The 12,717-nt window shown below is 37.1% G+C and overlaps 1 protein-coding gene across 1 annotated transcript in view; it reads right to left on the reverse strand.

Annotated features, from left to right (window-relative positions):
* Positions 1-9,732, reverse strand: part of smarcd3b (SWI/SNF related, matrix associated, actin dependent regulator of chromatin, subfamily d, member 3b) — an 89,625-nt gene extending 79,893 nt beyond the window's left edge. Inside the window, exon 1 of the mRNA XM_041814231.1 lies at positions 9,516-9,732. Within this exon, the coding sequence (XP_041670165.1) occupies positions 9,516-9,527 (12 nt within the window). The 5' untranslated portion in view covers positions 9,528-9,732. The remainder of the gene's footprint in view (positions 1-9,515) is intronic.
* Between the last annotated feature and the right edge of the window lie 2,985 nt (positions 9,733-12,717).

A 12,717-nucleotide genomic window follows, 5' to 3' on the forward strand; every position in this document is an offset into this window, starting at 1 on the left:
CATCATAATATAACCATCTGTCCATCTGTTAAGTCTGCTAATTAACTTTTTCAGTGGATTTCAAAGAAAGTTTCAACATTGGAGTAATATTTTTGACGAACAGGACTTGCTAAAAAAGTTTGTAGCGGTGATCAGAGCAGACAGGGAGGATAACTGTCCTGTAGCAGCTGGAAATGGTGCTGGGAGATATGCTAGTCCCAGTACAGCTGAGTCTTTTTCTCTTCAAGCTGACAGGTGAAAGTACCACGTTTTGGTTTAAAATTGATGAACAATGCTGATGTGCTTTGATGTTTCCCCTAGGTTTCCTATGTACCCAGATTTTGATCCCATCCCTAATCAATATGATAGGATAAATTATGACATGGCATAATAGGAGTATTAATACGGTTTCATACAGTAGAACATTTTGATATATGTTACCAGTGTTGATACGATTAATACAGTAGGATAGGATATGATCAATACAATAGGATAGGATATGATCAATACAATAGGATAGGATACGATCAATATAATAGGATACGATACGATCAATACAATAGGATACGATACGATCAATACAATAGGATAGGATCCGATCAATACAATGGGATAGGATAGGATAGGATCCGATCAATACAGTAGGATAGGATACGATCAATACAATGGCAAAAAAGCAAAAAAGCAAAAAAAAAAAAGTATTGGTATAATTCTTAGAAAGAGCATTACAATATATTTTCTATTTAGCCAGAAATTGTGCATATTTTACATTTTTACATCTATAATGAGACACAGTTACATTCCTACTCAAAAATATGAAATTTAACATCATTTTTTTTTTAAAAGGAGCAAACTTTAGAGTTATAGTTGAGTATTCTGGCTTAGTGCCACAGTCATTTCATTGCACTTCCTATCTGCATGAACTCGTGACAAGTATCAGTCTTAAAGGATTTATATTTATAAGCAGGAACCAGACATTTCCACGAGCTCGCTTACAAGAAATACTATTAGTTTTTCATGTAAACATCATTTAATTAAGCTTACTGAAATCAGAATGAATTATTTTATCAGTTTCCTTGTCAGTTCATTCGTTTCCGCCATGGAGCCAGCACATTCTTCCCTCGCCAAAAAAAGGGAAGTGCTCCATTGTCCATTTATCCCACAAAAACACAAAACACAAAGCCAGGGAACATTTAATTGGGTGACCTGATATCGAGGAAACAAAGCCGAATGTGTGCGGCTTCCAGTTTGTTCAAATCAATCGCACTACTGATGGAAAAAACCCCCCACAAAAACTGCACTCAGTGAAACATTGATTGACCCTGATGAGTCATCAAAACTAGATTTCAAACATGACTGCACAGAGTGAGCGAGGTGTGTTTAAGAGGCTGTGTGTTTGAGGAGAAGGGGGGTTCCTCTGCAGCTTTCCTTAAAAAGTAAGGTCAAGATTCAGCCGACTGTAAAAGGAGCTGATCCTCTGATCCTCTATCAGACCTCAGGAGCCATGACGGCACCTTGCATACTAATGGGACTGTTCCCTTGTCTTTTATACTGAGGGAGGATCTGTGCCAGCGGCTGGGTCAGGGAAGACTGCAGTTTGAAATTTAGCTATTTTAGTTGTTTTTCATGCTCAAACTTGCCTGTACCACCAGCAAAGATCAGCCATTGCTAGAAAATCATCTTAGAATGTAGAGGGAAGAATTCAAGGAAATCAGTCAGAGCAGCACAAGCACTCTGCCTGTCAATATGGCACTTTTTTGATACTATGTGTTTTAAAATAGTATAACCACCACTGTTTTAATGATCTCAACAGTAACACATTTTTAAAAGATACAGATCTTTAGTCATATACCTGACCAAATGCAGCCACAAGTGAAAAGATAGCATTTATAAAACAGCACAAATATGTTGGAAAATCAGGATGTAGTAATACCTCGCAATAGAATTAAAAATTAAACAAGTACAGGAAAAGTAATTTAGTGATAAAGTTCATGATAAAGTCATATCATGAATGTACTGTTAGATCCCATTTGGCAACAGGTGCCATTTAAACAGTGTTAAAATAGTCCAAAGAGTTTTTTTTGCAACATTAAATTACCAGATTTGAAATTTAGAGACACTTTACTGATTCACTTACATTTGTAAGGAAAATAAGAGAGTAATGCTTTGCATTTTTATTGTCAAAGAACTGAAATAAAATTAAAGTTTTGGGATTTTGGGCACCCAGAAAGAATATTACACAGGCCCCACCTTAACTGGCTAGCCTAGCAACAAATGTTATACCATTTTTTACAAATATATATATGCATTTTAATGTATTTTTGAAGCATAATTTCCACATTTATGAGCAATATTTTCACTATAGTTAAACTAAATTTACTTGCATTATTTCACAGTCCTGGATTATACCATTTGAACATTTTTATGGGGGAAGCAGGGCCCCCCCAGTATTTATTTTACTCTATTTGATACAAATTTTAGTCTGTTAAGCGATCCATTTTGTCACTTTTGATTCAATGATGACACTAACTACTACTGTGCTATGCTCCTGCACGTGGTGAAATGATGTGAAATAACCCTGTGTAATGCTATGTAAAACCTATTGCAACTACATAACGTAACAATGTAACAGCCTGACATAATTTTATGTAACAAGATAATTTAACAACATCACACAACAACATAATGCAACAACCGAACACAACAATGTAACACAACAGCGTAACGCAACAACGTAACACAACAGCGTAATGCAACAGCGTAACGCAACAACGTAACGCTGCAACAAAATGCAACAACGTAATGCAACAACGTAACGCAACATAACAATTGTGACAACAATGTAACAACAACATGACATAACGTAACATAACAACATAACAATGTAACGTAATGTTACAGAACAACTTAATGAAACTATGTAACCTGACGTAATGTAACACAGCTCAAAAAAGTCATGTAACAACCTAATATAATAGTGTAACTTAACTAGGGCTGTCAAGAGTGATTGCCTTAGTTGTGATAAATTAAGATCCACTATTAGTGCACCGCATTCTTTTCATTGCAATTACACTCATGCTGTATTGTCTCTTACAGCATACTTGGTTAAGCAGTCTCCTCGCAGCCACAGTGATGTCAAATAAGTCCATCACTGCTACTTAATGTTAGGGGTGCACAGATCGATCGGCCAAACTCGGTATTGGCACAGATTTCCTTAATTTTAGGAGATCAGCGGTCGGCTGATCCATGTAAATAAGATCGGTGGACAAGATCGGTTTCATATGCCTCTACCTACTAAAATGTGAAAAATGAAAGACTAAAGGAACTGACATAATTTAGTAGTTTGAACAGAATGCTTTAAACTTTTTATTTATATTTAAGAGAACTACCTCATGTGCAGTTAAAACAACAAGTTTGTATTGTTTCATGGGTATTGTTCAATGTTATTCAATAAAAATAAGATTGGAACATTGAAGGTGTATGCTGTCAGTTATTAAAAAATCAGTATCGGCCAAAATCTGAATCGGCAGGTCAGGCTTTCTAGAGACCGGTGATCGGTGATCGGCCAGAAAATTGCAATTGGTGCATCCCTACTTGATGTCTCATTTCATTTGAAAACAAACAAACAAACAAACAAACAAAACCGCAGACAGCTCAGTGGACAAAAGTCATCTATACCTTATGTTTTCAAACATTTACCTTTTTATTGACCCCTCGTTTTCTTTTCAATCCACAACAAGACCCTTTTTTCTCTGGTTAAGTGCATGTCATATTCTTCAGTCTATCTATGAAAGCAGGTCTATTGCTGTATAGGGAATCAATTACCCTTAGTTAAAGACTATAAAAATCCACAATGACAAAAACAGTTCAAATGCAAAAAAATAAAATTTTAAAATGTCATAATGTTGTGATTAATCGCAGCTGACTACAGAAATTCTGAGATTAATCACAGTTAAAAATCTTAACCTTTGGACAGCCCTAAAAATAACATATTTGTAAATCCAATGTAATCCAATGTGTGCCTAAAAGGCATATAGACACATTGGATTATTGTATACTGTATGCTCAATGTGACATCATATTTAACATAAATAGAGTGAGAATATGTGGTTTTTTTTTTTTTTAACATAGCAACTGCATAGCAACTGGAGTTTAGCTGCGATTTTTGAAAGTAAAACAATAAATGACCAAAAACAGGTTGCTTGGTACCTTCTATCATTGTTGCTGTGGTATCAGCACAGACACCATTTGAGTCACTAGATTCATACTGAGGCTTAAGTTTCTTGTATCATGGCAAACCTAGCCTTTAAAACCCAGAAACATAAGATATCCCTGCACCACTGCATAGAAATCTAATGCATACCATTTCTGGAAAAACTCACATAAGACAGGAAAAATTAGAGTAATGGCCTCTCAGAGGACTACATCTATGGAAAAGCCCTGAGAGGCAGCAATTTTCTGAATTAAATGTGGTTATGTAATATTTTTGTCTACGTACTCCACTCTGTCTGTTTTTTTTAATATAGATCATCAAACTGAATTGCATTTGATGTGCTCTTTGAAATTAGCAAGCAGCTGAGTCACCAAGGCCTCCATAACTCAACAGCTCTGTACACGAACAAGAGCCAGAAAAGTAGGCTACAGAGAGAAAGAGGCTGAAACATTTAAAGTGTGCAGCGACACAAGAATGAAAACATTTACAGTTAATTTACAGGGAAAAGCCTCATAATATATAACATGTCTGAGAGTTCTCGGCAATCTCAAGCACCCGAAGAGTGTGATTAATTTTCACTTTGGAGTTGGGTGCAAAATATAATGGTAAAGGCACTTCAATCAATGAAATACAGAAAGAGTTTCAGACATCGCAAACAGCAGAATGACATGTCTCTGAGGCAGAGAAAAAGTTTGCAGCCAGCAGCTTAGTGTACATTTGTTTTTAATACCAAACTTTGGACATATTTTCTGGGGACGTCAACAAATTGGGGTAATGCATTTTCCAAAACTTTCCACAAAATAGATGAGAAAATTGGTACCCCTTTAGTGTTGGTATAGTGAACGCAAAGCTACAGGTAGTAGCTACTTAGCATTGCAATAAATCTAAGTAACAACATCCACCAGAACTTCAAACATGCATATCACACTTCTACATTAAAATAATGACAATACAGAAGAAACCCCCTTTTGTCAAGTTTGCTCTCACTTTCTGTCATACTATGAACCCTTTCAGATAGTTTATCAGGTTTCTTGTTAGCATAAAAACACTGGCATCATGCTAGCAGCAACCTTCAGTGGTGAAAACTGAAGTGAATACAAAGTGCAAAAACCTGCAGTTTCTTAAATGTCACCAAAGAATCATTCAAAGAACAATTAGTCTGAATAGTTCACAGTTTATGGGCACACACTGTACAGGGGGTGAATGTTTATATAACTGGCCCTTTTGGGTTTCAAGGAGGATATGATCCTGCCTCAGCTCCATCTCTTTGTCTGTTACTAGGTTGATCTAAAGTTAATCTGAAGAAGCATTTTCCCTGTGAAAGCTGCCCCAGATTGGCATTAAAAGATGGCAAATGTCACTCTGACTTCATTCAGTACTTTCTACACTGGTTTCATGACTGGCTTTATTTTTGGGACTGTTACAGCCCATTTGGAGAATCCACTAATCTCTGAATAAAATTATTGGATAAATTGAGTTATACTAAATATAACTTTCTTTGCCATTATAAGAGAAGAAGATTGACAGCACTCTTATCTGCATACCACAAGCTGTTTCCTGTTTTCCTAAGAGCTCAGTTCAAAAGTGGCTAACTATAGAACCCTACAGACATTTAATAGCTGGCTTTTTCAACTTCAAGAAGAGCCTTAATGCCTGTTTACCAAAGGTAAACTCTTAACATGTAGTAGAACTTTTCAGCAGGTAGTTATATGAGAGTGTTGATAGCTCCCTTGTCTGTAAAGCTACCTTTAAATGTGAACAGCTAGCAACTTGTTAGCAAACTTTGCACAGAGTCTACAAGCAGGTGAAAATGGCAAGCCAACCAAACATAGACTGCCGAGCTATTTTAGTATTTGTGACATGTAATTAAACAGCCACAGTGTTGTTTTTGTGTCTTATTTATTTTACAGTATAAAGTTATAAGCTAGAGACAACTTTAGCTAGCCATTAGCACAGATAGCTAAGTGTTTTCAATAGTCAGACTGCATAGCTAGCTGGCTAATCAGTATTAGGTCAAATATTGTTTATAAAGGTTGCATAAATTGTGTCTACTCTCCAAAATATTATATTTCTCTGTATTACTATTATTTCTGTAATAGGTAGATCTTAAAATGTTGATACAGACATATGATAATTTTTATTTTTTTTTACAGTGCCTGTAAATAAAAACGTGAACTCTTTACATCTAAAAATAAACGAAATTATTAGCTAGGAAAATTAAAAGAGGGTTGATAGCGCTCTTGTTTGTAGACATACCTTTAATGTGAACAGCTAACAACTTGTTAGCTTAACTTAGAAGGAGTTTACAAGAAACTGCAAGCCTCGCCACTTAGACTGCTCGGTTATTAAAGTGTTTGTCACACATAATAAAATAGCTACAGTGTTGAAAACAAAGAGAAATAATCCAGTGCACACTGAAAATGGCTCTCATTAGGCTAGAAAAGACTGGGTAAAGTCATTTTTAGTGTGGGGTGGATAATTTCTCTTTGTTTACTTTGCTCAAGAAACCAATCAGCATCTGACAATCTGAGGTACGCACGGGATCTCTGTTTAAGGTTTAGTTACAGTTATGTTTTTGTGTCTCATTCATTTTTCTGAATGAAGTTATGAGCTAAAATCAAATTTAGCTAGTCGTTAGCATTGATAGCTAGGTGTTTTCAGAAGGCTTTAGCCTGCTGTAGGTCTCATTGTTGTTTATAAAGTTTGCATAAGTTGAATCTACCCTCAGAAAAATAACCATATTTTATCATATTAGAGTTATTTCTTTAAGGACTGGATTTGTAAATGTTGACAGAATACTGATAAAGACTTAAATTAGGTTTTATTTGGCTTTTAATTTTTTGTAAGAGCCTCAATGCCTGTAATATAAAACAGTAAAGTTTTTTTAAGGAATGGTAAAATAAAATTTTTAGCTACGAGTGAAACCTTTACCATCGTAATAACTGCCCACAAATGTAATAAACCACAAACATATTACAAATCTGAATCTTTTAATTTAATAATCTTATAAATGAAATCAATTTACACAACCTTAATAGCAATTACCTACTGCAAACATAAGAATTATTACATTTCCAGGGATTTATTCGGTTTATGCGAAGGTAAAAATCACTGTCACTAAAAATTGCATTGATTTCCCACAAATGTAATATGAAACATGAAAAATAAAAGTTGCAGTCATTGTTTGTATTAGCCTTTTAAAACTGCCAAAGGCTTCAAGTCAGCTTAAGCTCAAGTCTAATCAAGAACAAAGTTATGGTAATTTTTTGTTTGCCATGGTCTTTTGTCCACAGTCTTCAAACATTTGTAGACTCGTGAATTTTAGCGTAGTGGATTAAAATGTATCAAAACACAATGAAAAAAAAACTACTTCCTGTTTCATGGCGAACAAAAAAATCAACAGATTACGTTGATTTGACTTGAGCATCAGACAACAAAGACTACAAACATTTAGTTTCCATGTTAGCATTACAAAATAATCCTGAAATTTTAGAGCCAGAGATTTTTGTCTTCCCATAATTGTGTCCCAGCAAATGCAAACGGTAAAAAGTTGGCAAGGAACTTTATCACATTTGCAGTAGGCCATTGCTCTTACATTTGTGGGAACTGTTGATCTGTTTTGCGATTGTGGTGTATTACGTTCTTGGGCAGTTATTACATTTACAGGCTTAACAAAGAGTTGTATGTGAGGGTGGTTAGCTTTCTTGTCTGCAGGCAAGAAACAGTTAGCTAACACTTGTTAGCTTAACTAAGCTAATGTCCATAAGCAGCTGATAACCGCAGCCCAAGTCACAGGGAATGCTGGGTTATTTTACTATTTTTCACACATTATTACTTAGTAACATCTTGTGTCTTTTTTGTTTTATAGAATAAAGTAACAAGATAAAGTCAGATTTGGCTAACTGCTAGCAGAGATAGCTAGGTATTTTCGACATAGCTAGCTGGATAACTGGCTGTTGGTCTGATGTTGTTTAAAGGTTGCAAATGCTCTCAAAATACAGCGTATTTCCCCATGTTACTATTATTTCTTTAATGGGCAGACTTTTAAATGTTAATACAATTTTAGGCCGACCTGTTTTGGTACTAAAGTGACAAAATTATAAGCCATAGGAATCTAAAGTTGGATTATTTCTTTATTTAAATCACCAAACAATGCTGGTAAACACACCGTCTAAATTACATAAATGTTGGCCTGAAATGTTGTCGGTGCAATTTTTGATGGCTTCATTCCTCTACGAGGCCTACACTGAACTTGCCTTTGCAGCTTTTGGTCTTCTTTAAAGCTTTAGAGGGCTTATCATTTCACAACACGTAACAGGCTATCAGAAAAGTATTGAAAATTATTAAGCCCTTCATTCTGTAGGGTCTAGTGGTTTCTCTTTGTGGACTCAGAGGCTCTGGAAAACACTCAAAGTGGTGAATTTACTGCGAGCTACAGCTGGAATATAAAAATTTGATTTTCCTCTGGATCAGCAAAAGTAGATTTGGCTCTCACTGGACACCCCAAATTCCTCTCCTGCTGCTGTGTGCACCCACAGCCTGCCTGCAGATTTAGAGAGTGAAACTGAAACTTTTTTCCTGCTGCTAGATCCAAAAACACAGACCTATGGGGGCATTAACAGCCCTTACATGAGGCACTGTTGTGTGCGCCCTAAATCAAAGAGGGGGATGCAGGGGAGGGGAGGAGGGGGAGACGGGGGGGGATGAGTTAAAGGCATGCGTAAAGAGGTAAAGAGGATGGACCGCATGCACTCTCGTCAGGGCTTCACCGTGCATCCCCTCCTCGTATTACTCTTCAAGTGTCTGTTTCCCACACGAGTCAAGGTTAACAAGCCGCGCTGGTGTCTGCGTCGGCTGGAAAAAACGGGGAGGGGTGGGAGGTGGAGGTGGAGGGGTGAGGTGCTGCAACTATACAGTGTGCTGTGTGATGATGCAGACAGACTGAGAAAGAGAGAGAGGGAGCTACTGTAGGCTACAGTCCCCTTAAATATTCCCAACCACATCCCACTCCCCATGCTCCATAATCTTTCATACATTGTGCACCATGCGACTGTACACCCCGGAATAAACCTAAATACACAACCAGGGGGGAAATTAATCCTCATGGGTTTTTTCAACATGCACAATAAATTACAGCTAGACAAGAAAAAACTCCAGTGCGCACTAATCCGGTTGGCAACGCGCCTACAGGATAAAGAAAATATATAAAGAATAGTTTTAATGGTGGATGCGGATCCAGAGCAGCGCAGACTCAAACGAGGCAAAGTGAGGTAGAATAAAACAAACGTGCTAATGTAACACAAGGTAGCATAAGCATCCATACCTTTCTCTCCATCACTCTGCGCTTTTTTAGGCTACTCAACAACAGCAACTGTAGGAGGTGTCTCCGTGGAGGTGTCCGGCACGGCGCGGCGCACAAGCTTCCCGTCACTCCTCAACTTCCTCTCGGCTTTTTCAGACAGCGGCGGCTCCCTCTCACTTCCCCATTACCGGACAGCTAGGCGACTTATTAGCACTGGCCTGTGAGACGCCGAGCCGGGGATGGAGCCAGAGCCAGGATTGGTGAAGCCTTGTTCGGAAGAGAGCAGGAGCGCAGGCGCGGTCTCTGCTGGAGAGTCGATATAATGAAAAATTACCAGTGGCAGGGAGTGTCATCAAATTATCCTCATGAGCGGGTTTTTTACGGGGAGGGGGGCCAAACTGTCCGGTGGAGGGTTTAACAAAAGAGTGAAAATGATGACTAGAGGATATTCGCCGTTTAGCAGACGAGCTGAAAATATCCGGACAGCAAAAGCAAGAACAAAGGTTTTTATTTTTTGGTATGTCAGGCCTCCATGTTGCACTAAATAAAAACAGTTAAAGCAGCACCAACGTCAAACAACAATACAATTAATTTAAGAAAATGACGGACAAACAGTAATACTAAATTACATCTGATAGCTATTTCAGTGTTTTTCCCTTTGGTTTCAACTTCTTTATGACAGTTTAATTTAAATATTCGTGTTTTGGTGTCAAATAAAGACATAACGGGTTGCGTATGGAAGCCCAAAAAGGACATACATCCATACAACTCTTAATTGTTTTCTGCTTCATTTTCTCGTGATAACGAGTTCATTTCTGACACTTTCCAGAGAAATTAACTTGTTGCTGTAGGAAAGCAGCATCACTTTGTCAAGACAACAAATAAACTGAGTTAGGTGTTGAGAAAACAGTCAGAAATGATCAATTTTACAGGAGATGGAGTATAATAAACTGCACTGATATAGGCTATGTCAGCTTAGGGCTTGAGAATCACTGCTAAATATTTTGTTTTACTTTGTTTTGCATTTTAAAGGTCAAAAAGTGATCAATTAACTCAGAAAATACCTTAATAGCCTTATCAATGATAGTGTCTGTTGCATCCCTACAGGTGCCTCTGTTAAAGCTCCTGCGTGGAGTTTTTAACTTGTAATGAAACAGACTTGAATGAATACTGATGTACGTTATATCAGTGGTTCCCATAATGGGGGTGGGGGCCCCTATGGGGGGCACAGGATGCCTTCCAAAAATAAAGAGGCGTTTGAAATGATTTAATGTGGCATATATTATCATTTTTTGTAAAAATGTCCTTAAATGAGTTAAATTTAAGATAAAATCATGTAAGACTTGGTCCCTTAAATATTAATTGCATGCTTTTTGCAACACAGTATGCTTTAACCCTTCAGGGATGGCGGGGGTCCCCAGTTTCTGGTGCTGTTATTTTGGGGGTCACTGGCTGAAAAGTTTGGGAATCCCTGCTTTATATGACCTACAAAACAGGTGGGTGTCAGATGAGGTAATTAACATTTGTGAAATAGCAAAATAAGCTTTTAAAAAAAAAAAAATTTTTTTTCTTTGAAAATTCTGTTCAAACAAATTGGAAACATCCATCCATTTTCTATACTGCTTATCCTGTTGGGGGTTGTGGGGGGGCTGGAACCTATCCCAGCTGTCATTGGGCGAGAGGTGGGGTACACCCTGGACTGATCACAGGGCCAAATAGGAAACATGCAGTAAAATATTATAGGTGTTACCACTTTCTCCACAGGGGGTGCTAAAACCAACACAGCAAGAAAGTTTCTCACAAAAGCTTTAAGCCCTTCGCTGCAGTCGGGCCATATCCTCCTATCTCCAAAAACACCACTTTTAAGGGAAAGGAACAAAAACTGCTGTATTTTTCAAAGAATTTAACACTGAATGGTGATAGTCAGCATCCTTTCAGCACTTTTATAGGTTTCAATTTTGTAAACCCCACTGACAGATGTAAAGGGCAACCAACAGCACTGAATTATTGAAAAAATAATAATAATGAAGAACGGAGCAACTTGTTAGCTGTGGTTTTAAAAATGTAAAATAATCTAATGCTGGTTGTTAGCACAGTGATAAATTATTTAGAATTATTTTTATTATTCTGATAGTAAAACATGAAAATTTCTTAAATAGTCTTTGCCAACATTTATAGGGTATGGCATTACTGTGTAAAATGCATTTTTATGTCTGTGCTCCAGCGATAGCCAGGGCCAGAGGCATCATGTTTTTAGGTCTCCTGTCTGTGCAGGCTTTTCCTGTGAGTATCTCTAGAATGCTTTCTTTCTCTGACTCAGGGATGAACCAGACTTTAGAGGAACGAGGTCAAGGTCACCGAGACCTCCAATCTTGCAAATACATAAGTGTTTTTCACCAAATTTGGCACATTTCTAACAATCACACTACCACAAAACCTCCCCAGCCTTTCCTCTTGACCCACCACTGTACTGTATCATCTGGCAATTGTTTATCTTGCAGTCATTTAACTGCCAGGGAGTAGTTCTTGTTTGCTGCTAACATTGTGTGAAAATTTAGTTTTACCTTATTTGCTCAGATGTTTTTTCCTTTGCTAACCTGCAGATGATGAGGGAAAAGTTCTCCAGTGTGGTAACATAAAGAGACAAATGTTGGTTTAAAGGATGGAAATCTCTTAAATAATGCATAAAGCTTCAGTGAATGATGAGTAAAATGTTGCTTAACTTATAAAGCTTTTATATGAGTTATAAATGCTGTTTGGTCATAAGATAATGTGGTCTAAAATGGGGCTATACAATTTTAAATTAAAGAGGATGTAGTCCTTGTTACTGGCTTTTTTTCCCCACAAGTCATTCCCCACTCTCCTTCTCCATTATTTAACTCTGTCCACTCTAATATTATAACAAAGGCTTAAAAGCCCAGTAAATGATTCTAAAAAGGTTAAGATTTCTGGGATGACTGATTTCTATTTAACATTAAAATAAAAAAAAATTGAATGCTTTGCATATGTACTTAAACTACATTAAGAGGCTAAAAACGTAAACAGTATCTACATTAATGCATAAACAATTGCCTCTTAACCAGAATAAAACATGAGAAAACAGGTACAGGCATTTCTGATTTTGGTTACTTTTCCTGGTTTTACTTTTTTATTATGAACAATAAGATTGCAATGACGCATTTGCGTTACAGTTTCCTCTTTATTAAGTTAACTGAAATTAGTG

The sequence above is a fragment of the Cheilinus undulatus genome, linkage group 19 (assembly GCF_018320785.1).
Source record: "Cheilinus undulatus linkage group 19, ASM1832078v1, whole genome shotgun sequence".
NCBI lineage: Eukaryota > Metazoa > Chordata > Actinopteri > Labriformes > Labridae > Cheilinus > Cheilinus undulatus.